Source organism: Stegostoma tigrinum, chromosome 25 (genome assembly GCF_030684315.1).
Source record: "Stegostoma tigrinum isolate sSteTig4 chromosome 25, sSteTig4.hap1, whole genome shotgun sequence".
Taxonomy (NCBI): Eukaryota; Metazoa; Chordata; class Chondrichthyes; order Orectolobiformes; family Stegostomatidae; genus Stegostoma; species Stegostoma tigrinum.
The window spans coordinates 26104506-26130947 of NC_081378.1; the positions used below are offsets into that span (position 1 = coordinate 26104506).

General features: G+C 40.9%; 1 protein-coding gene across 4 annotated transcripts in view; it reads right to left on the reverse strand.

The window, feature by feature from the left end:
• Nucleotides 1-26442, reverse strand: part of sema3c (sema domain, immunoglobulin domain (Ig), short basic domain, secreted, (semaphorin) 3C) — a 163334-nt gene that overhangs the window by 52746 nt on the left and 84146 nt on the right. For 3 of the 4 annotated variants that reach the window (XM_048554274.2, XM_048554273.2, XM_048554275.2), the window contains 7 exons: nucleotides 17027-17187; nucleotides 16374-16436; nucleotides 14850-14969; nucleotides 11941-12031; nucleotides 11712-11831; nucleotides 10626-10768; nucleotides 270-384 (listed from right to left, as the gene is read on the reverse strand). In XM_048554274.2, the coding sequence (XP_048410231.1) occupies nucleotides 270-384; nucleotides 10626-10768; nucleotides 11712-11831; nucleotides 11941-12031; nucleotides 14850-14969; nucleotides 16374-16436; nucleotides 17027-17187 (813 nt within the window). The remainder of the gene's footprint in view (nucleotides 1-269; nucleotides 385-10625; nucleotides 10769-11711; nucleotides 11832-11940; nucleotides 12032-14849; nucleotides 14970-16373; nucleotides 16437-17026; nucleotides 17188-26442) is intronic. The other variant, XM_059654603.1, reaches the window with a different exon arrangement.

The following is a 26442-nucleotide window of genomic DNA, read 5'->3' on the forward strand; positions in this document are numbered from 1 at the left end:
GAGGAACAGAGATGCAGGATATTAGCTTCAATATTAATGAAGCAGAATTAACAAGGATCTAAAACACTTGTTGGAGTGCTTTCTTCCTAACAGTAGTTATAATACCACCAGACAGTGCATTATGTAAGAAATATTTGACTCTTGTAACAAGGCAATGTAATATTTTTGAGGAATACCTACAAAAAGGGATGTTCTAACATTCCCATTATTAAACATTTAATAATAAAGCACATAATACATAAAATAGAGTTATGATATGTTTCACTTACGCAATTCATCAAAGTGAGTTTCAGTGCCATCATCATCTATCACTGAACACACCAGTCGTGCCTTTAGGAATGTTGTCCATTTGTTGACAAGACTGCGTTGACCTCCTATGTCATTCTAGATCAGTAAAGGAAATTTATAGCAAATGCAAACTGAAGGAAGCCACCAAAACATTTGTGAGAGGAAAAATAGATTTTACACTTGTTCCATGGCCTATGACTCACAGTTATAACATTGTTAGAACAACATCAAAACCACATTGGCTAAATAGGATTCTGGTGGTTTTAAAAATACTTCAAACATCTGTTTGTCAATATTTTAAAATTGTGTGTGATCACTTTAAGTTGTAGTGTAGAACATTTGTACTCTTTTAGATTGGCTTTAGTATTTAGAAATTCCTATCAAGCATGTCATTGCCTTGGTTTGCAGATAGTCTTCTATTAACCCTTCCAATTTCACAAGAGGGAACAGAGAGAGGTCTAGAAATACGGAATATTGCTCATTATCACCCTCATTATGACTGAATCTCACTTAATTAATATGCACTGTTGCGTTTGTCAGCCACAAAATGGAAACTAGATGCTGAGAATTCTCCACATGAAAACTGGAGTGGGAATTTGGTGATACCTGCTTGCGATTTGCTCCTCTAGACCCCCATCTTTGACAAATGCCATCAACATCACACAGCACTTTCAATGGGCAGCAGTTGCACATCCCGTATCCTCAAGCAGTGTCTGCCTCTCCACAAAATCATGGTATGTCTCTGAACCATTTATGGTAATCTTTATCACATTATACATGCATCTTGAGTTGTCCAGAAGCTCTCATTAGAATGTTGCTGTAAAATACTTTGTGTGCAGGGACAGACAACCAGCTTAGTAGAGGTTACATCTCAGAGTTGCTTGCTTTCTCATTTTCTTATCTGGAATCTGACAACATCCCCAGCTTGCCTTGCCTTGCATTTTAGCACTTTACCCCCTCAGCTTCACCTTAAAGCCACATAACACTTCAGCAATGCCTTGTCCAAACACTTTGTGCAAACAGGTTGTGTTTGACAGCAGTCATCAGTCAAAGGACCACGGCTATGGTGGCAAGGCTGGGGAATAAAAGTTTGGGGATTGAAGTCAGAATGCTGGGGTGTAGAAGGGACAGCAATATTGAAGATGGGTGTCTCAATAAATAAGGGGAGGGGATGATAGAGCATGGGAGAGAAATAGGTCATGTGGGGCTGGGGGTATTTACCATAAACAGCAGACTAGTTTTCATGGGGCTCGGTGTGCTATCAGCTCTGCCATGTTTACGTGAGACACCTGGGGCTGGGTGTGTAAAGAGGATAGCTGAAGGCTTAGATAGACAAGTTGGGTGGGGACTTGGAGAAATGCAACGCCAATGTGGTTAATGGGAAGGGCTACTGGAAAGTGGGTGTTTATCTTGGGGAATTCACCAAGACACTAAAGTGGACCCTGTGACCCTGAGAATGCTGGTGAAGCAAGTGCTGTTACTGTCCATCATACTATAAATAACAAGTGTACCACGGAGATGTAGCTGGCTGCAATGACAGTCAGAGAGAGCACTTCAGTGCTTCATTTTGTGAGGGACAGTGTTTCAATTTCAAGTAATAGGAGTCTCCTCAAAGGGCACGGCATTACACAGTCACCCATTCACTGAAATTGAAATACACCAGAGACGCATACATATTGTGTGAACGTTAGGGATTTACTGACTGTGTGTATGGGTGCAGATCAAATCCTTGCATCAAGCCTTCCTAACCACATCATGCAAGATAACAAGTAAGTCACATGAATGTCCATGATGCAAGAGTAATTTTTGCTGATCGAGGAAGATGTGACCTAGTTGTGGAAGCATCAAACACCTGATAATTACCCATTGCCTATATATGACGCAGGAGTACTCACTTCACACTTTGGACCATTGTAAACAGTGTAGTGCTATGAATGGTCGGACTCTGTACCTTCAATGTTGTAGTTGTGGTTAGAGAGGGATCCACACACACACACACACACACACACACACTCCCCTCCTCTAGTGCTTTGCCATTAGTTCCGTGCATGGATGGCTAGAGTAATGGGGTGAACATCTGCCCATCTGCATGGGGTGGCACGGTGGCTCAGTGGTTAGCACTGCAGCCTCACAGCACCAGGGACCCAGGTTCAATTCCAGCCTCAGGTGACTGTTTGTGTGGAGTTTGCACATTCTCCCCGTGTCTGCGTGGGTTTCCTCTGGGTGCTCCAGTTTCCTCCCACAGTCCAAAGACTTACAGTCTAGGTGGATTGGCCATACTAAATTGCCCATAGTGTTCAGGGGTGTGTGCATTATAGGGGGATGGGTCTGGGAGGGGCGCTTCAAGGGGGCGGTGTGGACTTGTTGGGCCGAAGGGCCTGTTTCCGCACTGTAGGAAATCTAATCTAATCTATCCAGCAGGCTCTGAAACATGGACTTGGCTGTCCATAGCAACTCGTAATCTGGGCAACAAGATTCCAACCACATTGCTGCTGATCTGCAAACGTTGCCCAATGCCCCTGACAAACCTGCCTGCTGCTCCAATATCTGCTGATCGATGTTGATGAAGCCCCTGACTGCTGACATTGTGGATTCCTCTCCTGCCTGGTCCTGAGCTGGTACCTGCTCTCTGACAGTGCCAGCGGCCTGGGGTGTGATGCCTCCACTGAAACCCTGGCCACGCTGTCTCCTGCACTCACAGCAGCTCAGACATTGGACTCTCTGTGGGTAGCCTTCCAGATTAGAGTTGGGAGTGCCTGCTGGTGAGCACTTCACTGCCATGTCTCTGCAGCTGATCGAAGAAGAATGCTCTTTTCCTTGGGGTAAGGTCTTGTGGGGCAAATCCCTGACTTTTGGCTATTGCGAACATCGTGCTAGTGCCTGCAGGAGGCTGACGAGAGAAAGTGCCATGACCAACAGTTGGAAGTTGTGGCATGTTAACAATAAAATTACAGTGGGGGCCATGGGAGAGCAGCACAACAATGGATGATGCTACTCGCTTGATTGTTGGAACATGGAGGTTTAAGTATGTCCACAGTTTCCATCCTGACATTTTCAGCTCTATTATGGGCTGTTACCACCTGTTATGAAAAGGATTGAGCAGGGAGAAAGTGGCTGGCATTGCTTGTACAGTTGGGGAAAAGTGGAGAGTGTCCTGAGTGAGAGAGCAAGTAACATATAGAGTGTGCAGGGTTATTCGGGTGAGGTTGAGTGAGGGAAGATGCTGCAAGTAATAGTGACTGATAGTGCTCGAGCATGAACTTTAGTGAGAGATGGGTACTTGGCAGAGTTAGACTGAGGTAGCAGAGAGAAACAGGTGGCATCTAATCTCGTGGAGTGCAGAAAGCGACTGATCTTCTTCCTGACACTGCTGAATATTTATTTGAACCTTGGAGACTTCATTGACACAAGTGGTGACCTCAAATCAGTGTGGTGGTGTTGTGGCCTCCTCTGCCGATCCTGAGAGAAGAGGACATCCCTAATCTGTACTATCCTGTCCACCCACACCTCCAGGTCCCTGTCCCACAAAGCAAAGCACCAGTTTCCCTATGCCTGTTGTGTCCTGAGCAAATAGTGGAAACTGCGCAGAGCAGCTCCACACTGCCAGGAGTTGACCGGGAGAGCAACAGCCTTTTAAATATGGTACCTGAGACAGCATATCTCAGCAGCGCCCAATATTTTCAGCTAAGTCAAATGGCAGAATCAGGCTGGCATGTGATGAGGGGGTTACCACAACAGCACGATAAGTAGATAATGAGGAGAATGTGAGCTGACAGCACAAGATAATTTGCTAGGACTCACAGAGAGCACCCCAGCCCAAAACATAGCGAAAATGACACTTACCCAAAATGTGGAAAGATTCACCCCAAGGATAATCAGTTAACAACCCAGACCCAGTGGAAAGGTTCAGAGAGGTGCTGAGAAGTAGAACTGAATGTTCTCAACATTTAAATGGAAGCTGACCTCCATGTTTCTCCAATATTCTATGATAATGGCTTTGAACCGCATTGAAGACTTTAAGTTCATAATTATAAAGATTAAAATTAATACAATGTAATTATCAGAATGGTTTCTGGCTATATTTGCAATTTTAATGTGTCCTTTTGAGAAACTCATTTTATGTCCATGGTCAGGACAATTGGGCGTGGTGAAAAAAATGATTTGGTGATTAGCTAACAGTCTACTTGCACTAATGATGTTAATTATCTTCAACCCCACAATGTTAAAAAATTGAAACTTACATTTTAATTATTGATTTTATGACATCTTGCTTTCTTTGGTTTATTTTTCACCTGCCTCTGCCGATTAGCAAGAGATTGGTTGAGCTTTTGGAATGTAATAAATTCTTCTGTTTTCTCATTTTCTCTGTTGGTTTTGCAAACTCATATTTTGTGGCATATAAACCCCTTTATGATGCCTTAGATGGTCATAAGGTATTTTGCATGCACATAACGTTCTGAACTTAAACGAAAGGACCATCAGTCTATGAGGCTCCTTGGGGATCTCTGGGTTTTGTCCAAGACTGCCTGGTGGAATTTTTTTCAAACAACAAATCCTCATTAAAATATGTGCCTTCAGAGGCTTCCAACTCATTTTTTTTTTTCTTCTTGGCGCTATTTGAAGGTCATACAACTCCTCTGGACAAGCAAAAAAATCCACATTTAACATAGCACTAAAAGGCCTGATTTTAACTCATTCCAACCCCAGCCACATCACACAGAGTTAAAGCAGGGACGATGTTTTTACAATAGCTTCACGTTGTTTATGTTGCAGAAGTGCCAAACCACTGCAGTTATTGGAGAAGTGAGCTGACTTTGTGTGGTTTCCTCACACAAACTTTGAAAACTGATCTTCCATACATTCTTTTGCAAATACTCTTCTTTATTTAATGATATATACTCGGACTCAATCTTTCTTGTAAAGAAAACTATGAATACAAGCCCATAACTATCAATTAACATGGAAATTCTGGGCACCAAAGCTTTGGATTTCAGCTGCCTTCTTGAGGTAATTTTTTGTTATGATTTGTGAATCCAACTTAATATTTAAAGAAGAATGCACTGTGGCAACAGAAGAGGAGACAAAAAATGATTTGGTCCTTCAAGTCTTTATCTTGCAACAGTTTCTTCCTATTAATCTGATCTCATAGGAACTTTCCTCACAAATAATCCCTAATCCTCAAAAGAGATTAGTCTGCAAATGCCAACAGCTTCCTTCTCTGCATATCATGGTGTGCCTAATTTTTGCAATCTATATCTATACCCACTTTATTTGACGCCGTATAACCAAGTCAGTTTTGTCAGAACTGGCTCAGTTGGTAGCTGTTGAAGGGAATGTTTTTTGAGTGAAAGTCCCATGCGTACACTTGAGTACAAAACTCACTTCAGCATAGTGCAGAGTGGCGTGCTGCATTGTCAGCGATGCTTTTGTTTGGAGGACATGTTAAACTGAGGTCCCATCTGTCTGCTCAAGGTGGCACTACTCAAAAAAGAGCAGGAGAATTACCCCCAGTGCCCTCAACAACATCTACCCCTTGGCAAACATTGCAAAAACTGATTATTTGGTCATCACGTTGTCAATCACAGATACAGATGTTAGCTTGTAATGTCAACAAAATCAAAGCAGCAGAACCCATGTTCCCAATTTTTGATCCTGCAAGCAATGTCAACAGGACTCATTCTATCTCTGATCGAAGTGAGTCAAGAGTTTCAAAGCTTGGATGATATGTTCTTCAGTTAAAAGTGCTCAGGACGTAAATAATATTTAAATAAATTTAACTTGAAAGCAAAAACTTGCAGATGCTGGAAATCTCAATTAACACAAAAAATGCTGGACTATTCAGCAGGTCCAGCACGATATATGGCAAGGGAAATAGAATTAACAGATAGCATTCTAATGAATGGTCATTGGCCTAAAACTACTCTTTTCACAGATATTGCTAGAGGTACTGACTACTTTCAGCATTTTCTCTTATTATTTGATTAATTGTGCTTACACCAGGTTCGTATAGATAAGAAAATGTCAGTGAATGACCAATAATTACACCAAACTAATTTTTTTTTCACTTTTGCCGAGGTAGATTCTTGTTTGTGTGCACAATTGTCATAAGATTGATGGCGTTCAGTTCTGATGTTGCTACAATCATGTGTGTTGTTTGAATTTACATGGACCATGCTTTTATACAAAATGAAAGATTGGTCTTTTAGTATGTATATCGGCTGTTTCCTGTTCCAAGATGAATTGCTTTAAGACATGGAGAGACAATAAGGTCTGCAGGTACTGGAAGCCTATAGGTATGAGGCGGGAAAAGCACAGCAGGTCAGACAGCATCTGATAATGGATTACTTTAGATCTGTCTTCACTAAAATCAAATGTCGTTCTTCAAACCAACTGCAGAATTGGTGCGGATTTTATGAATTTTATCTACCTGTCCTCTTTTTGTCATGTGATAGTTCAGCATGATTTTTCTATACTGTGTGTAGTTTTAGTCTCCTTGTCTGAGGAAGGCTGTTCTGTCATTGGAAGGAATGCAATGAAGATTTACACTGGGATGGCAGGACTGACATGCGAAGTAGTACTGGATTGGTTAGGACTATCTTCACTGGAGTTTAAAAGAATGAGGGGTCTCATTGACACCTATAAAATTCTAACAGGACTAGACAAGGTAAATGCAGGAAGGATGTTCCTGAGGCATGCTGAGTCCAGAACCAGTCGTCGGATGTGAGGTAGGCCATTTAGTATTGAGATGAGGAGAAATTTCTTCATCCAGAGAGTGGTGAGGCTGTGGAATTCTCTTCCACAAGAAATTGGTTGATGTCAATACATTGAACGTTTCTAAGGAGGAGATCATAATAATTATAACAGCCAAAGGGATCAAAAGGGTATGGAGCTAAAGTGGGAACAGGGTATTGAATTGGATGATTAGATATGTTCTTGTTGAGCAGACTTATAGGCCTAATGGCCTGCTCCTGTTTCTATGTTTCAATATTATACACAATATTATTACCATATATTTTCCATACCACATATTTTATGTTATAGTGCTGTATATTGCTCAGTCCCAAATTGTTTAAGAATAATGCATACATGAGAGTTGCAAAGGAATTCTGCAGAACTCCATTACTCACAGTTCCTGGACAAAATTTCTTATCACTTAACACAGCATTTTGTTTTCTATCAGCTGATCAACTTTCAATTTGCCATTAATTTCATGCAACCTCAATTTCTTTTAAAGTTTTATATGCAGAACTTTATCAAATGGCTTCTCAAATTGTTGTAAATTATTTTCATTGAATAGTTCTCATTCACTGGCTTAGTGAGTTTTAATAAATTCTCATGAATGACTGACATTTGACATATTCTCTTCTACATTCATACTGGCTAAGCCTTACAATGACTACTCTTTTGATAGATGTTGAAATTGATTTCATACGAAGTCTAATTACTATGATGTTACACTAATTGCTCTATAAATATAAGGTTCACAGTTTTTTCTAAACACTCAGTTAACAAATGTAATACAGTACCTGGTACAGCTCTGTACTTTGTGCATTTCATAATTGATAAGAAAAGGCACAGTTACTGCCCTGATCACTTATGCCTCACAATCAGAGAGAACATGAATCATCGCATTATGGAATGGCTACAGCTTAGAAGGAGGCCATTCAGCCTGTTTTGTCCATGCTGGTACATGGCAAAAGAAACTCAGCATATCCCATGTCTTTGCCTTTTCCTGTAACATTGTAACTTTTTGACTTTAGACATTTATCGAATTAATTTTTGAAAGCCATGACTGAATCTACCTTCAATGCACTGTTAGGCAGGACAATCCAAATCCTAACCACTCTCTGTATAAAAGGATTTTCCTCATGTCAATTTTGATTCTTTTGTTGTTCACTTCAAATCGCTATCCTATAGTTCTTGCCCTTCAATCAATGAGAAGTTTCTCCTGTCTACTCTACTTAGTCCCGTCAGTATGCATTATCATGGAAAGGCCATGGAATATGAATGAGCTAAATTTGACAAACACATTTGTGGTTTGGATTCCAGCTATTCAAACTGAACAGAGTTGAACTTCCCTCTTCGTCACTACTGTAACATGAATGGGTATGATAGAAAAAGCAACTGAAAGTTATTCTGGGACAGTAGGAACAGCAGATGCTGGAGAATCAGAGACAACAAGGTGTAGAGCTGGATGAAACACAGCAGGCCAAGCAGCATCAGAGGAGCAGGAAAGCTGACGTTTCGGATCTGGACCCTTTTTCTGAAAAAGGGTTTAGGCCCAAAACGTCAGCCTTCCTGCTCCTCTGATGCTGCTTGGCCTGCTGTGTTTCATCCAGCTCTACACCTTGTTGTCTCTTTCTGGAAGTTATTCTGCTGTCTCATTAATGCTGAATGCTCCTTTGCATAATTTTAAACCAGAATTGGTGCAAGGATTACATTAACCTGTTTATACATGGGAAGGTATATCAAAACAGAAACAAGCAGCAGAGATGTGTCATATTTTACTCATTGACCTTTTAGCAACTTAATGCACTAGGGTTGTGTTTTGAGAATGGATCTTAACCCTAAATTAATTACGGATATATTGACAAAGTGCTTTTTTCAAAAGGAAGACACATAAACCATAAAATGTCTCCAAACTGAAACAGAATGGCCACCTAAAAACTGCATGGAGAGTTTTACCTAAAGTGCATCAAAGGAATTTCAGACAACGCTCCAGAGGAGCAGACGGAATTCCAAATTGCGATCTCTCGTGGCTACACAGATTATTGAAGGAGGAGGGGTAGTGTTGCTGATTTACACCCCCCGACCCCACCCCCAAAGAAATTCATGTTCTAATCCCATATCCTAGCACATGGCTGTTAACCTTAAATGTTATGACCCTTCAAGCTCATCCATATACCTCTGATGAAGGGTCTAGGCCCGAAACGTCAGCTTTTGTGCTCCTGAGATGCTGCTTGGCCTGCTATGTTCATCCAGCTTCACACTTTGTTACGTTGTACTTCTTAAAGTTTGTTAGATTTCCTGCCTCAATTACCTTCCTGGGCAGTACACTCAGATTCTTACCAGCCTCTGGGTGAAAAAAAATCTTTCCTCAAATTCCATCTAAACCCCCCTACACTTCACCTTACTGTTATGCCCCCTCATTATTGACCCTTCAATTAAGGGGAACAGCTATTCCCTATCCACCCTATTCATGCCCCTCAGAATCTAATACACCTCTATCAGGTCCACCCTCAGACCCCTCTGCTCAAACGAAAACAACCTGATCTGATCCAGGGTTTCTTCATCACTAAACTGCTTCAATGAAGGCATTACCACCCCCTGCCCTTGACCAAATAGGGGCTTGGTTGGATCAGTTGATTGGATCAGTTGGCTGGACAGCTGGCTTGTAATGCAGAATGATGCCAACAGTGTATGTTCAAATTGTCCACTGGCTGAAGTTACCACAAAGGACTCTCCTTCTCAAGCTCTTGCCCTATGTGTGGCATGTGTCCCTCAGACTAAAGTACCATCAGCCATCTATCTTGAATAAGAGAGCAACCCTATGGTCTGGTTAGACTATGGAGACTTTACCTTATAGCTCGGCCACATTTGCACAGTTGAGAATTTCTACTGACACCCTTGTACATTCAGTCAAAAATACATAAAGTCCCTTCCTCTCTGATAGCTAAATACAAATCTAGACACCAAAGCTGTGATGTGGAAGAAACTGGACAAACTCCTAACTATAGAACCAAGACTCTCAAAAACATCTATCTATTCATCTGCCAAATCAATGCAGAATCTCTCACCTTCATGGAATCATGACAGATTTCAGACCCTTGCCCTGGGACTGGTCATAATGATCACTCACATCAGTGTTTGCAGCAGGCTCGTGATGGAATTAAAAATGGAAGGACCACCATTGTGAGTACAGAGTGATCATGTAAAGTTAGGCATAGCAGGGCATTTAAAACAAAAAAAACACATTTTCAGCACTGCAGCACTCCTGGCTAATTCATCGAAAAACTATTTATCTCTTGATCCAAGGCAATTGGCCTGGGCTCCTTGAAATTTTGCTTGCGGTCATTATTTAAATCATTCTAATCCTAAGAAAACAAGTAGATTTTGGGTCAAGAAATGGGATTGGCAGAAATTGTGCCTCTCTAAATTCACACTGCCAGTCACACAGTGAGTGAGGTATTTTTCCTGATTGTAAAATAAAATCTGCTTCAAAATATCAGTTTTGTAAAACAAGCCAAGCTTCATCTACTCAACATCATTACAGCAGGTGAAATACATACTTCAGAAATCATGCCCAGTTGGAATCCCTGGTCAAAAGATTTACTTACAGGACATATTCTGGCAATCCTGGAGAGAATCTGCTTGGTGTTACCATTATCATCAGTCACCTTCTCCCGAAGGAAAAAGTACAATTTTGCATCATTTGGATCTGTGCCATCAGGAATGATCTGAGCATCCACAAACACAGGCTCTACCAGAGGGAAAGGAATCCAGCAGTGAACCCAACAGGAACATTTTGAGTCAATGTTAAAGACAGTTCATATTCAAATCAAAATTCAGAAATCTGATAGATAGTTCAAAACCTTTGGTGACATTGTAATGCAAACATCACCACATCTGCAAGGTTAGGAAAGTTGGAAGAATGTGCATGAATCTGAGGAGAAGCTAGATACATAAATGGGAGAAACAAATAGAAGGATATGCAGATGCTGTAAGAAGTGATATCGGAGGTGGTTCTGCTGGAGCACAGACACAGTCATGGATCATTTTGGGCCAAACTGCCTGTTCTTTTCCTGTGTTGCATATTCTATGTAATTGTGTTCTATGCAATTCTATACAGTATACACCGAAAAATTCTTGAGAAAATGTAACAAAAGAATTGAGTCAGCTTGTGCTGCATGCTTGCTGTCTGCAATGGGCTTAAACTTACAACTTGCCGACCCAGAGAAGTTATACTTATGATGTAACATTATAACAATGTTTTATATATAAAAATGATAGTTCATATAATCTAAGCATACAAAATTGGTAATATTATTACCACCCAAGAACATCATTAAATTCATAAGTTATTTAACTATACTTGATAACATGTATGCAAATTACAGGCTGATTTCACACTCAAAAATGAATGAATTTGACACACCCTCTGAGTAAAACTTTCCCAGCATTACACAATACTTTTGAAGTGAGGACATATCTTACATAGATTTCTTAGTTCCAGTCATAGCCCACAAAGTTCAAGAAATACAAATTTAAACAACTAGAAGGGACATTAAGTTCAATCCAGTGGGGAGAAAATCCTTGCAAGAAATATACCTTGTTGTTAGTTGCACAGATGGAGCTAGGTACAGCTAAACTAAGCTACTTAATTGACTAAATGTATCATAACCTAATCAAGTAGATGCACGTACCACTCAGCCACTTGGAGTTGTGCTGGTCCGTTCGTATGCTATTTCTTTTTGTCACACTGCGGAATATTGCTGCGTCAGTGCCCATGAAGTCTATATACATTCCTGAAAATAATTCTTCATCTAGGCAGAAAATGTTATATGAATCACAGATATATTATTAAAACAATATTTCAATATTATTACATTTTAAGAATAGAATAAGTGGTTTCGTTTAGTGCATTCTACTCACTGATCATAAAGGACACTGTGTTAACCTGAGGGTTAAATGAGCAACGGCCCTTTCCAGACTCATTCTTTGACTCTATAGTGAATATTTGATCCTGTGAAATGAAAAGCCACAATGAGGGGGGTTCATTGTTAAAACATGTCTAATGTGCAATCAGTTACATTGAGCTTCAGATAGACCACAAGTATAGAATGCGAGGGATACAAATTCTTTCCTGTTTCTGGGCCTTTTTCCATTACTTGAGTAGGTTATTTGTTGTACCTCACCAGCAACTTGACCCTTCTGATACGAATGGATTTCAGGTTGCTTTTCCCTCAATGGTCTGAAAACAAGCCTGTGTGAGTTGGGACTGGTAGTAAAAGTGGTGGATTAATGATAGTGTGGTGCTGGCAAGAATGTAGTGGTGCAGTAGAGGAACATGTGGAGTCTAAGGTATTTCTCATCCCTTGGATCCATGGGAATGATTTTTAGAAGTGCAAATAGAATCTAATCTTTTGTTGGCAGTTGGACAGCTGCTGCTGGGAGATATAGAGGAGTCAGAATCTGCTTCACTTCTAATTATCAAAAACAATTTCTTCCAGGAACCGAAAACAAATGTATGACCTATTACTGGGCGGTGGAAGTGCCTTAATGCCAGCTAGAAAACTGTGGAAAAACTAAAATATGACCCAACCAATTATTGGATCAAACTTCCTTTACAGCAAAACATTTTTTCCTAAATTGGTTCATGCCTGTGATGCATGGGGGCAATTTCTAACCAGTCATAAAATCAGCCTCTTGTTTTGAATGGAAAAGAAAACAATATTTTATTCTATTCAATATCTTTTTTTCAGTTTGCTGTTTCATTGAGGTACATTTGTGCAGTGACTTTGAGTAAAGGTTCGCCACTTGATAACCTCTCATCATGTTTTCTGAGGGGAAGCTAATTATAAGGTGAAATGCATATTGCTATAATCTCAGTTTATTCTATGATGCGGAGGTGTCAGTGTTGGATTGGGGTGGACAAGTCAGAAGTCACACAACACCAGGTCTATTTGAAATCACAAGATTTTGGAGCACTACTCCTTTGTCATTTCACCTGATGAAAGACCAGCACTCCAAAAGCTTATGATTTCAAATAGATGTGTTGGACTGTTACCTGGTGTCATGTGACTTCTCATTCAGTTTATGTTCTAATTAAACAAGCCAGATCCCAGACTGAAATCTAACTTGATAAAATATATTTATTTTAATGTAAAAAGGTGCTCTTTCAGTGAAGCACAAATACACAATGCAGCACAACTGATTTTAACAAGAAAACAGACGTTTATTATGCAAAAGAAAATGCAGCTAAAAAGAACTATAACTAAAAGCTTTCCAAGATATGGTATTTTCCTATAAGAGCAGATTTCAATCTCTAATCTAACGTAAACAAATGCCCAATATCACTCCAGGAAGTCGCTCTTTTATAGTGGTTTTTAAATACTCCAAAAACATGGACAAATCGATTATTAAACCACCTCATACACAAAGACAAAAACATATATGCCACAAAAGCAATACTCTGAAATAAATGATATTAAAATATATATAAATTGCACAACTTCCATCACGACATGCTCCAAAATACTAATTATTATTCCGGCGCTTAGGCAATATTATGGGCATTGTCTTTTTTAAATGTTGACAATCAATTCTCCTGTTTTGTTTATTTTCTGTTTTTGTTTGGTGTTCTAGCAAGCTGGTGCCAATTTCATGTACATATGCACATGCACCAAATAATGCCGGAACTTTTTCAAGATTCCAGATTCTCAGCCTTGAGAAAGTCAATGATAATTACTACCTTAAGCTTGTAGAAGTCATAAAGCATTTTAGTTCCAGTCTACTCAGTTGGAAGTGCAATGTCAGCTTCATTACTCATCCTCTTCCTACTGCGGTGCACCATGTCTGCTTAACACAGTTTGACCCCCATGGTGGCTGACACTCAGGTTTCTTAACATTAACTGCCATAAACGTTTTATTTTTAAAGTATCTCACTAGGTCTAGTAGCCAACCTTAACTAAATAAAAATGTCATTTTTGTCTTTCACACTGCATGGATTCTGTTTTGAAGTTCTGCTTATAATCTAAAACTGGGCTGTGCTGAAAGGCCAAGAGTAATTAAATAACTTGATATTTCCTGTCTCAGTTGGAACGAGTGTGATAGAACAGAAAATAAACACAAGATAAGAAAATGGAAAATTAAATTCAAATGAATTTTCCACCATACACTGACAGACTGAGGTCTCTTGCATAATCAGTGACATTTCATACCAAGATTGGCCCACAATTTGGATTTAAACATAGATAAAGGAACAAATAAATCTTGTGATTTTTAGGACCATTCTGATGAAAATTTAGCATTCACCAATAAAAATAGGAAAAAAAAATTTGCAGTTAAATTTCCAAGAACAGAGGTTGTGTATTGTATGTTTAGGCAGTAAATGAACGTCCATGTTGCCATTTAGATAACTGTTTTTTAACTTCAACGTGTAACTATTTTGCATGTAGCCCCTTGAAATTATTAGTTCTTGTCATAACTTAAGAATTGTTTTTACACATCACATCACAAATCTGCAAGGCTTTTCCCAACATAACACTAGGGACTACACATCAAATAACAAATTATGTGAGTACTCTGGGATATTTCTGAGTAGTTCAATGACATATTATGCGAACCAAATTCTTTTAAAGGAGAATGACCTGAAATATCCAGGAACCAGAATACACTGGAATAATTACAGGAACTTAATGTGCACCAAGCAGGAGAAATCTGGATATTACATCATTGCAAAGACAGAGCAACAGTCTTGTGGTTAGCTTCAGAGTCAAATGTGCAGTAAAAAATCCAGAGATGTTATACAATGACCACTTTATTTGTCATACGACACATACCTCAGATTTGCGGCCTCTGTTGATATATGTGCAGATGGGGCTAAATGCTCCACTTCCACAAACAAATAAATGAGTTCGGTTGTAAACTTGTATGACACGAACAAAGTTACCACAACCATTCTATCAAAAAAAAACAAGAGAAAATGGCGAAGAGGGCAATAATCAAGGGGTTTCTGTTAGACAAACAGAGAGAATGCTAGAGAGACTCAGCAGGTCTGGCAGCTCCTGTGGGTAGAGAAACAGAGTTAACATTTGGAGTCCAACATGCACCTTCAGTTTTGAAAATATTTGGGATCAGTCCGCATTTGAATGGGAATCGCATGCTCCTATGCTGAGCCCAGCTTGGTGTACAGGTACTGTGATGGAAATGAATAGAGAACTGAAGCTGAGCAATGTAAGTCTAAGCTGGCTGGTAGCGCAAGGTATTTTTATACAGCTGGGACCCATGCTCCTGTGGTTCTACAAAACACAAAATCCAACCTTGAAAACATTTATGACTTTTTGTTTCTCGATTGCATTACAGAGGGTGCAGAAGAGATTCACTAGGATATTGTTTGGGCTGTGGGAGATGGTTCAGCTATAAAAAGAGACCAAATAGGCTGAGGCGATTTTCCTCACAGCAGCGAAAGCTGAGTGGTGTCTGCTTGAGCTGAAGAAAGCTTTGAGGGGCATTGGCACAGTAGATAGGAAGAAATTTCCCCCTGTAGTAGAGAAGTCAATAATCAGGTGGCACAGTTTTAGGGTAAAGAACAGGAGGTTTAGAGGGAATTTGAGGAAAGGCTCTTTTTCACCCAGAGGGTTGTGGGTATCTGGAACTTTTTGTCTCAGAAGGAGGTAGAGGTGGGAACCCTGAAGACATTTAAGAACTATTTAGATAGCTTTAGAGACAGCATAGCATATGAACCAATGGGCTAAGTGCTGGTAAGTGGAATTAGTAGAATAGGTGGATGTTTGGTGACTGGCACAGACATGATGGACTCAAGGGTCTCTTTCCATGCTCTAAAATCTCTATGAGTCTAAGGCTGTGGAGGAATTTGAAAAAAGAATGAAAATTTTAACATCTAGCTGTTCGATCAGGAATCAATGTAGGTAAAAGAGCACAGACGCGATACAAATACAAGGAAGGAGTAAACAAATTGGGATTATTTGCATTAGAACAAAATAGGAGATAATTTGTCAGTTGTATTTAAAGTTTATTGTGTCACACAGTTGAGAGTGTAGAATGAGGTGAGATAATGAACAGATTTAAGAAAGAATGGTGAAACATGTTTGCAGAGCAAGTTGAATTGAAGCAGAAACCATGCCAACATTTAACTACTTGGGAAGTAGTTGAAGGAAAGTAGAATAATGGGATATGGGAACCAATAAATACTTGGGATTACAGTTCCAGCTCACGTGGAAGATAAACACTGACATAGACCGTTCGGGCCAAATGACCGGCTTCTGTGTTGCAAATCACAATCAATCTATGTCTGTCAAAACAAAACTATCATCACATGGAGAATCTAAACATATCTTACTTACATTTGGATCCTTGCCAGCCATTTTGCATTCATCTACTTTATTGCTCGATGCTGGCCAGTGAACCTGATGAAAGATATCAAAATACTTCAGCACACCATTAAAGCAATCTAATACAAAATAAATGAGTAATGCAGGCCTTGTAGATGGAACTCTACAATCTGCTTATTGTTAGCTATTTCAGTTAGATATTCATATAGCAACAGAAAGTGGGGGAAGACGTCAGTTAGGGAAAAATAACAGGAGGAGAATCTTCCACTCCTTCTGTAAAAACAGCAACTTGCATAGATCATTTGAATCAGTCATCTTCTGGTACTTCAGTAAATTGAGTTTTTTATCATTGGTTCATTTGGAAGGTAAATTAATGCATAGTTTTTGGATGTGCTGACATAGTTATGATCAGGAATTTCCTATGAAAAGCAGCTTCTGGAATGTCTGGACTGATTGGGGCTGCTTAAAACTATGGGAGAAATATTACAGGAAGCTGCAGCCACATCTTCGGAGACCAGTAAGGTACCCAATCGTTCTAAACCCTGAGTCGTCTGTTCAATATCTCATTGCAAGAGTATTACAATAAAAGGCAGATGGAAATATAAAGAACAACAGCATTAACAAAAGCCATTCCATCACCAGAAAATGTCAGAAGGAAAACTTACAGCAAGAGGATTCTGGTTGATACTGTTTACATTGAGAGACAGAATGTGATCTTTACCACCCACATATAAGCGGTCTTGATCTTCATCCATTAGCAGGATTCTGTAATCCAAAGGTTTTGAGGATACGCTGTAAAACTGAGATGTATGGGTGGCCTTCAAATCTGTAAAAACAATATAATTAATACAAAGATTAACCAAGGATCATTGCTTTGCTGAATTCCTTGAAATACAATAATATGACGAAGCAACATCAAATAGCTAAAACTAAGAGCAAGTTAGGTGGTAAGGGCTATGGATAAACACCCAATTCTACCTCCCCCTTGTTAAGGCCACTCCTATGCTTTCTAACAGTTTTCCAACTTCAAGTAATTTCCTTCAGGTTGGTGTTTGGGAAACTAATACTTGGATCCTACCATCTCTTCCTGTTCTTTCCTCCAATTTCTGATGTTAAAACTACATCTGGCTGTGCAGCTTTAATGCTCATTTCAAGTAGGTTTGACCACTTAGACAATATGTTACCAAGGCTTTTCCAGTGTGAGAACAATGTCTACTTCAAGAACTATCATGTCTAGTATTGAAACTCTAATCCAGATCTTCATCAGTCGAAGAATTGACTTCTCAAATGCTTTTAGGCCTCATATTGTTCATTTGTCAGATTCTCTAGAATTCTGCAAACCAGGATCATTGCTATGGAAGGATCTGTACATCTTTCACCTCCACTCCTGCTGAGCTTCATTAACTCTTTGGACACCTGTTAAACGATATTTAGTTACTGATTCATTTGTTCAAATCTATTCCCAAGCTCACTGCGCTGAGTGACAATCTCCAATTGTAAGTATCTTCACTTTTCTGACTGTTATCTCAGTGCTGTTCACCATTAGCAGCTGATTACTCAGTCACTAACCATTTGCACCATGGATTCCTGGTCTAAAACCATTTTAATTTGCTCTGTTTCTCAGCTTCCTGACGAGCTCTAAGAGAACATGTTTAGAGAATTTCACAAGTAATCGACAAACCTCCATCAAACAGCAAAGTGGAAGATTGGTAAAAATTCTGGTAAAATGGTGGAATCTGTAACTCATATTTTGTTCAAAGTTTCCACTGGTTTCCCACCCATTGGAGAAACATCAGGTATGACAGAATATTATAGTAGTAGCCCTGAATACACACAAGACCTCTTATTTGTACAAATGGACTTTTATATATATATCCGGGTGTCTTTTTGTGAAAAGCTGGAAGATGTTCTACTGCAGAGAATGTCAGGTGTGTGCAAACTGCCTGTTATTGATTGCTTGATGTATTTATGGTGGATTATTGTAATATGTATTCAATTCACTAAATATCATCACAATTAATAATGTATTTTCATGGTAATCAGTAATCCACCAGTCAAAATATTTAAGCTGGATGAACACAGCAGGCCAAGCAGCATCAGAGCAGCAGGAAAGCTGACATTTTGGGCCTTGAAACGTCTTCAGAAATAGGGGAGGGGAAGGGGGTTTTCAAATAAATAGGGAGAGAGGGGGAGGCAGATAAGAGATGAATAGAGGAGAAGATAGGTGGAAAGGAGACAGACAGGTCAAAGAGGCAGGGATGGAGCCAGTAAAGGTGAGTGTAAGTAGGGAGGTAGGGAGGAGATAGGTCAGTCCAGGGAGGATGGACAGGTCAAGGGGGCGGGATGAGGTTAGTAGGTAGGAGATGGGGCTGGGGCTTGAGGTGGGAGGAGGGGATAGGTGGGAGGAAGGACAGGTTAGGGAGGTGGGGACAAGCTGGGCTGGTTTTGGGATGCAGTAGCAGGAGGGGAGATTTTGAAGCTTGTGAAGTCCACATTGATACTGTTGAGCTGCAGTGTTCCCAAGCGGAGTATGAGTTGCTGTTCCTGCAACCTTCGGGTGGCATCGTTGTGGCACTGCAGGAGGCCCAGGATGGACATGTTGTCTGAGGAATGGGAGGTGAGTTGAAATGGTTTGCAAACTGGAAGGTGCAGTTGTTTAGTCCCAAAACCAGCCCAGCTTGTTGCTGCTTGGCCTGCAGTTTCATCTAGCTCTACACTTTGTTATCTCAGAATCTCCAGCATCTGCAGTTCCTATGATCTCTGCAATGATTGATTTGTTTACAGCTTCTGATGACAATTTGAGCAGGTTATGTCACTAGAGATTTTTTAATAATCCTGAGAAGAAACATATGATTGGAAGAAGATGTTAAAGACAAATTGCCTTTGAACACCTTAGATCATCTGGCTATAGCACAGTGTGGAGCTGGAGGAACACAGAAGGCTAGGCAGAGGAGCAGGAAAGTTGACATTTTGGTTCGGGTCCCTTCTTCAGAAAAAGGGTCCTGACCCGAAACATCAACTTTCCTGCTCATCTGATGTTGCTGAGCCTGCTATGTTCCTCCAGCTCCATGCTGTGTTATTGCTGACTCCAGCATCTGCAGTTCTTACTAAAACTCAGTTCATCCGGCTGCTCAGATTCATGTCTAGGATACAAATGGAGCTCATGTCACCATATTAAACATTTTCTTGCTGTCCAAGGATCTGAAAGAGTTAAAATCTGGAAGAATGTGTACTGTACCACATACTCTGCAGATGTCAACAATCACATGGGCTCAAAGGAGGGACAGGTAAGTCCCAGTAATATTTATATTGTCTCCTACAATGCAATGAGCTACTGCTGTTAATCTTATCAATGATTCAGTCATCTCCACACAAGTCATAGCTTGACATAGGAGATGGATTGCTTCCATCATCAAATTCTCACAATATTTCTTTCCCTTGTTTGAGAGCACAAAACACAATGGGCAGGTGTCCTGATAGGAAACAGGGTAGACAGGGGCTGCATATTGAGACTTTTGGATATCCCGATATAGCTGACTCTCCAGGCATTGTTCTACTAGTTTTAACTCCCAGTGAGCAATTACCTGGCACCTGAAGCTTTTGAAGGAACCTCAAACTCAGACTCTAAGCCTTTATAGGGTTCTGGCTGACTTTGCCAGGAAATGTTCGAGGAATTCAAAACTGTTCCAATTCCTGGGTAATAATTGAACTAAAGCCTTCAATTCAACACTGACCCCTCCCAAAGGACAGTCAACTCTAACTCTCGACTCCTCCAAATCAACCAGCCATTTCCTTCACCCTGTAGGTCCAGACCAAGACCCTCTGACTCCCCAAAGCCTATTCTACCTCCACATGAGACAAGGACATGGACTACCTCCCCCACATTTGAACCAACTCTGACTGTCATCATCACTTTAACACCACCATGGATACTCAACAGTGCCCCCCTCAGACAAAACAGTTCACTGCACTTACTTGCAGTGCCTGGCCCCTCCTCTTCCCACAACTCCCCCATACCCCCAATTCTCAAGAACAACTCAAACCTACGGCCAGACTCCCTTCCTCAACTTAACCTCATAACTCACCTACAGGTTGCTACCTGACTCCTCATCCACCCGGTGCCCTACTCTCACTGAACAGGCACCCTGATCGCTTTACCCACTTGGCATCCAAACTCTAGCACTAAACACTTCTATCCACTGCCATTCCTCCACATCCCAAACTGTCACCCTACCTTATCTCAGCAATTGGGGAAAGTAGTTTCAGGACTTTTCCAAACTGAAATACATCTGGAATTGTTGTGGAAAATGGATGCAGTTTCAACTCTAATGAACCTGGCTGCCAGCTGTGTAGGTCCCTAACCTGGGCTAGACTGTTTTAGCTGGCAAGGTTTATTGCCCAGCAGTTCAAGGAGAGAACTCCTCGAAATGTATGCATGTACTTTTTTTGTCAGATCAGGATCAGAAATAAGATTTTCAGTCCTAAATGGAAGATTTGCATCATTATACTGGGTTTACACGATCGTAAGTGGAATGCAAATTGATTAAAAGTATGCACCTAATCTTGGCAACAGTTGTAAGATATAAATACTTACTGTTTTATTAACTGGAAACAATTATTTTGTATCTTGCCTGATGCCTGGCTTAGATTTTCCATCTCTAGGTAGCATAGCTACTGTAGTATAAAAAAGTCTAAATTCGTGGATTATTTACTTTGTCATTTGAATTTTATCCTTGAATTCAAACCATTCCAAATGTCATTGCTAAAATGGACCAGTAACTAATGTTAACTAAATAAGAGTTGCTTGTCTAACAAATCACTGAATACACAAGTTAATAGTATTTGGAATTCAGGTACCCATTTGCTGATACCCACCACGATCCACTAAGTACTGAAATTTATGAAATAAACATGTTATAGACTGTGCTCTTGCTATTCAGCAGAATCACAGAAATAACATAGAAATTGACCTTTGTTGTAATTCATTGGAAAAATCACTTTCATATGACTTAAGTTCAGAAGTGGTGATCTTTACTGTTGATTATAGTTTTCAGTGTCATTCTCCATAGGTATTGAAATAACCCGTGCCAGCATGAAAGAAAACCTGTTAACATTCAGGCTTGGGATCATAAGTGGAGAGAACATTCACACTGCATAAGTACCGGGCAATGGCCATTCTCAACATAAGAAAATCTAACTTTCTCTCCTGGGCATTCAGTGACATCACAGTTGCTGGATCCCTTCACTGTAAAAATCCTTGGGGTTACCATAAATTGTAAAAGTAAGTACACCAGTCATTTTAATCCACTGCCTACAAGAGTAAGTCAAAAGGCAAGAAATTCTGCAGTTGTAACTCACCTTATTACTTTCCAAAGCTATCCACAAGGCACAATCAGGAGTATGATGAACACTCTCCCAATGGCTGAATGAAATTCCACCACCGCTCAAGAAGCTTGAAATCATCTAAGACAGCACCCATCCACAACTTAAACATTCACTTCTTTCACAAGTGGTACAGAGTGGTATCAGTGTGCACCATTTAGAAGATGCACTGCAGGAATTCATAAATATTCCATCAACAGCATTTTCTAAGGCCACCACCTCTACCATCTAGAAAGACAAAGGCAGAGATGCACAGGAACACTAACATCGACACATTCCCTCCAACATGTGCAACATCTGACATGTAAATATATTGCCGTTCTTCCACTGTCACTGGATTAAAGTCCTGGAGCTCCCTCACTAACGCAACTGCAGTTGTACCTATATAACAGAGAGGAACAGTCCAAAAAGCTTCACTATCATCTTTGCAAGATACTTTCTTGTGACTGGGTGGAGTGTGCAGTGAGTCAGCATCACAATGCATCAGACTGGGAAAAGTGTGCAGTGAGTCAGCATCGCTATGAATCAGACTGGGAATAGTGTGCAGTGAGTCAGCATCGCTATGAAACAGACTGGGAAAAGTGTGCAGTGAGTCAGCATCGCTATGAAACAGACTGGGAAAAGTGTGCAGTGAGTCAGCATTGCTATGAAACAGACTGGGAAAAGTGTGCAGTGAGTCAGCATCACTGCAAAGATGGCTGAGACAGTAAGCTTACAGAGAGGAGCAGCAGCAGTGGGAGATAAAAGTTGATGGCAGAGAGACCTTCAATCTGTTTCTCCCTGTCAGACCTGAGGCATGATTTCACAGGAAAGCAGATATGTGTTTGGCGGGTATTTTTTCCTGTGTCTCTTTCAATTGTGCTCTTTACCTGATTTAAACCACTTGGCCAGTTAGAAAATGCAGTTACAATATCAAAAAAAATTAAATAGAATCAAGATGGCTGGGCAGGTGACGTGCTGCAGCTGTAGTATTTGGAAGCTGGTGGTCACCAAGGGTGCCAGCGCCTGGGACTTCGATGTTGTGGCCATTTTGGAGACATGGATAGAGCAGGGGAAGGAATGGTTGTTGCAGATTCCGGGATTTAGATGTTTCAGTAAGAACAGAGAAGATGGTAAAAGGCTGGGAGGTGTGGCATTGTTGGTCAAGGACAGTATTACAGTTGCAGAAAGGATGTTTGGGGACTCATCAACTGAGGTAGTATGGGCTGAGGTTAGGAACAGGAAAGGAGAGGTCACCCTGTTGGGAGTTTTCTATAGGCCTCCGAATAGTTCCAGAGATTTAGAGGAAAGCATAGCAACTTTGATTCTTGATAGGAGTGAGAGAGACAGGGTAGTTGTCATGAGGGACTTCAACTTTCCAAATATTGACTGGGAACACTACAGTTCGAGTACTATAGATGGGTCAGTTTTTGTCCAGTGTGTGCAGGAGGGCTTCCAGACACACTATGTAGACAGGCCAATAAGGGGCGAAGCCACATTAGATTTGGTACTGGGTAATGAGCCCGGCCAGGTGTTAGATTTGGAAGTAGGTGAGCACTTCGATGATAGCGATCACAGTTCTGTTATGTTTACTTTAGTGATGGAAAGGGATAGGTGTATACCACTGGGCAAGAGTTATAGCTGGGGGAAAGGCAATTACGATGAGATTAGGCAAGATTTACGGTACATAGGATGGGGAAGGAAACTGCAGGGGATGGGCACATTAGAAATGTAGAGCTTATTCAAGGAAAAGCTCCTGTGTGTCCTAGATAAGTATGTACCTGTCAGGAAGGGAGGAAGCTGTGGAGCGTGGGAGCCGTGGTTTATGAAGGAGGTGGAATCTCTGGTCAAGAGGAAGAAGAGGGCTTATGTTAGGATGCTATGTGAAGGCTCAGTTAGGGCGCTTGAGGGCTACAAGGTAGCCAGGAAAGACCTAAAGAGAGAGCTCAGAAGAGCCAGGAGGAGACATGAGAAGTTGTTGGCGGATAGGATCAGGGTAAAACCTAAGGCTTTCTATAGGTATTTAAGGAATAAAAGAATGACCAAAGTAAGATTAGGGCCAATCAAGGATAGTAGTGGTAAGTTGTGTGTGGAGTCAGAGGAGATAGGGGAAGCACTAAATGAATATTTTTCAACAGTATTCACTCTAGAAAACGACAATGTTGTCGTGGAAAATACAGAGATACTGGCTCCTAGACTAGGTGGGATTGAGGTTCACAAGGAAGACGTATTAGAAATCCTACAGAGGGTGAAGATAGATAAGTCCCCTGGGCCGGATGGGATTTATCCTAGGATCCTCTGGTAAGGCAGGGAGGAGATTGCCAAGCCTTTGGCATTGATCTTTAACTCGTCATTGTCTACAGGAATAGTGCCAGACGAAAGGAGGATAGCAAATGTGGTTACCCTGTTCAAGAAGGGGAGTAGAGACAACCCTGGTAATTATAGACCAGTGAGCCTTACCTCAGTTGTTGGTAAAGTGTTGGAAAAGGTTATAAGGGATAGGATTTACAATCATCTAGAAAAGAATAAATTGATTAGGGATCGTCAGCACGGCTTTGTGAAGGGAAGGTCGTGCCTCACAAACCTTATTGAGTTCTTTGAGAAGGTGACCAAACAGGTAGATGAGAGTAAACCGGTTGATGTGGTGTATATGGATTTCAGCAAGGCGTTCGATAAGGTTCCCCACAGTAGACTATTGTACAAAATGTGGAGGAACGGGATTGTGGGAGATATGGCAGTTTGGATCGGAAATTGGCTTGCTGAAAGAAGACAGAGGGTGGTAGTTGCTGGGAAATGTTCATCCTGGAGACCAAGGGTCGGTGTTGGATCCACTGCTGTTTGTCATTTTTATAAATGACCTGGATGACGGCGTAGAAGGATGGGTTAGTAAATTTGTAGACGACACTAAGGTTGGTGGAGTTGTGGATAGTGATGAAGGATGCTGTAGGTTGCAGAGAGACATAGGAAAGCTGCAGAGCTGGGCTGACAGGTGGCAAATGGAGTTTAATGCAGACAAGTGTGAGGTGATGCACTTTGGTAGGAGTAACCAGAAGGCAAAGTACTGGGCTAATGGTAAGATTCTTGGTGGTGTAGATGAGCAGAGAGATCTTGGTGTACACAGATCCTTGAAAGTTGCCACCCAGGTTGACAGGGCTGTTAAGAAGGCATACAGTGTTTTAGCTTTTATTAATAGAGGGATCCGAGTTCCGGAACCAAGAGGTTATGCTGCAGCTGTACAAAACTCTGGTGCGGCCGCACTTGGAGTATTGCATACAGTTCTGGTCACCGCATTATAAGAAAGATGTGGAAGCTTTGGAAAGGATGCAGAGGAGATTTACTAGGATGTTGCCTGGTATGGAGGGAAGGTTTTACGAGGAAAGGCTGAGGGACTTGAGGCTCTTTTCGTTAGAGAGAAGAAGGTTGAGAGGTGACTTAATTGAAACATATAAAATAATCAGAGGGTTAGATAGGGTGGATAGGGAGAGCCTTTTTCCTGGGATGGTGATGGCGAGCACAAGGTGGCATAGCTTTAAATTGAGGGGTGAAAGATATAGGACAGATGTCAGAGGTGGTTTCTTTACTCAGAGAGTAGTAAGGGAATGGAACGCTTTGCCTGCAACAGTAGTAGATTCGCCAACTTTAGGTACATTTAAGTCATCATTAGATAAGCATATGGACGTACATGGAATAGTGTAGGTTAGATGGGCTTGAGATCGGTATGACAGGTCGGCACAACATCGAGGGCCGAAGGGCCTGTACTGTGCTGTAATATTCTATGTTGTAACGGTTGACTTTTAACCAGGTGTTTCTAATTGTCACAGTAACCCTTTAGTGCCTGTCATCATCCTTTAGCCATTACAACTCCCTAGAACTAGTGTGTTTTTTTTGTTTTTCATTCATGGAATATGGATTTCCATTGGCTGGGTCAACATTTACTACTCATCCCTGATCGCTCTTGAGAAGACAATGCTGAACTGCATTCCCAAGCTGCTGCATTCTACTTGGTAGACAAATCCATAAGGCCAGTAGGGAGGGAGTTCACGATTTAATGAATGACACTAAAGGAGTATTGCTGGGCCTGCACTCATGAGAAGAATAGGGGAGAATTCCATCACACTCCTGACGTATGCTTTATAGACGATGGGTATCTTTGGGGAATCATGAGATGATGGACATGCCCTTGTACACACTATATTTGTATGGCTGGTCCAGTTCAGTTTCTGCTCATTAGTAACCCACAAAATGTTGATAGTGGTGGATTCAGAGATGGTAACATAACTGAATGCCAAGGGACAATCATTAGGTTCTCTCCCCTTTGGCATGTTCATTGTATGGCACGTAAGACATATTATGATTTAAATTCTCCTTATGATATACCTTTCTGTACAGGAATTCCCAAAAGTTTGACGTAAAATCTTGTTGTTAGTTCAAAGTTTTCATGATTGAATGATATCTGAAACATTCAGCTGCTTCTGCACTTCCCTTCCATTAGATCATCTGGCTGTATATTTCCCCTGCCTTAACCCTAAACCCTCCTCGCGATTCAGTTTTCCTCCTAATTAACGTCCCCTACAGGCTCACTTTCTCCACAAGAACCACCAACTATCTGCTGCCCAACTTCCCCTCCTGGCGCCCATGCTCACAGATATGTTAATGGTTTCTTCTCCCCAGATATTGCTCTCTGTCATTGAAAATTGCAATGAAAACCTGCTTCCTCAAA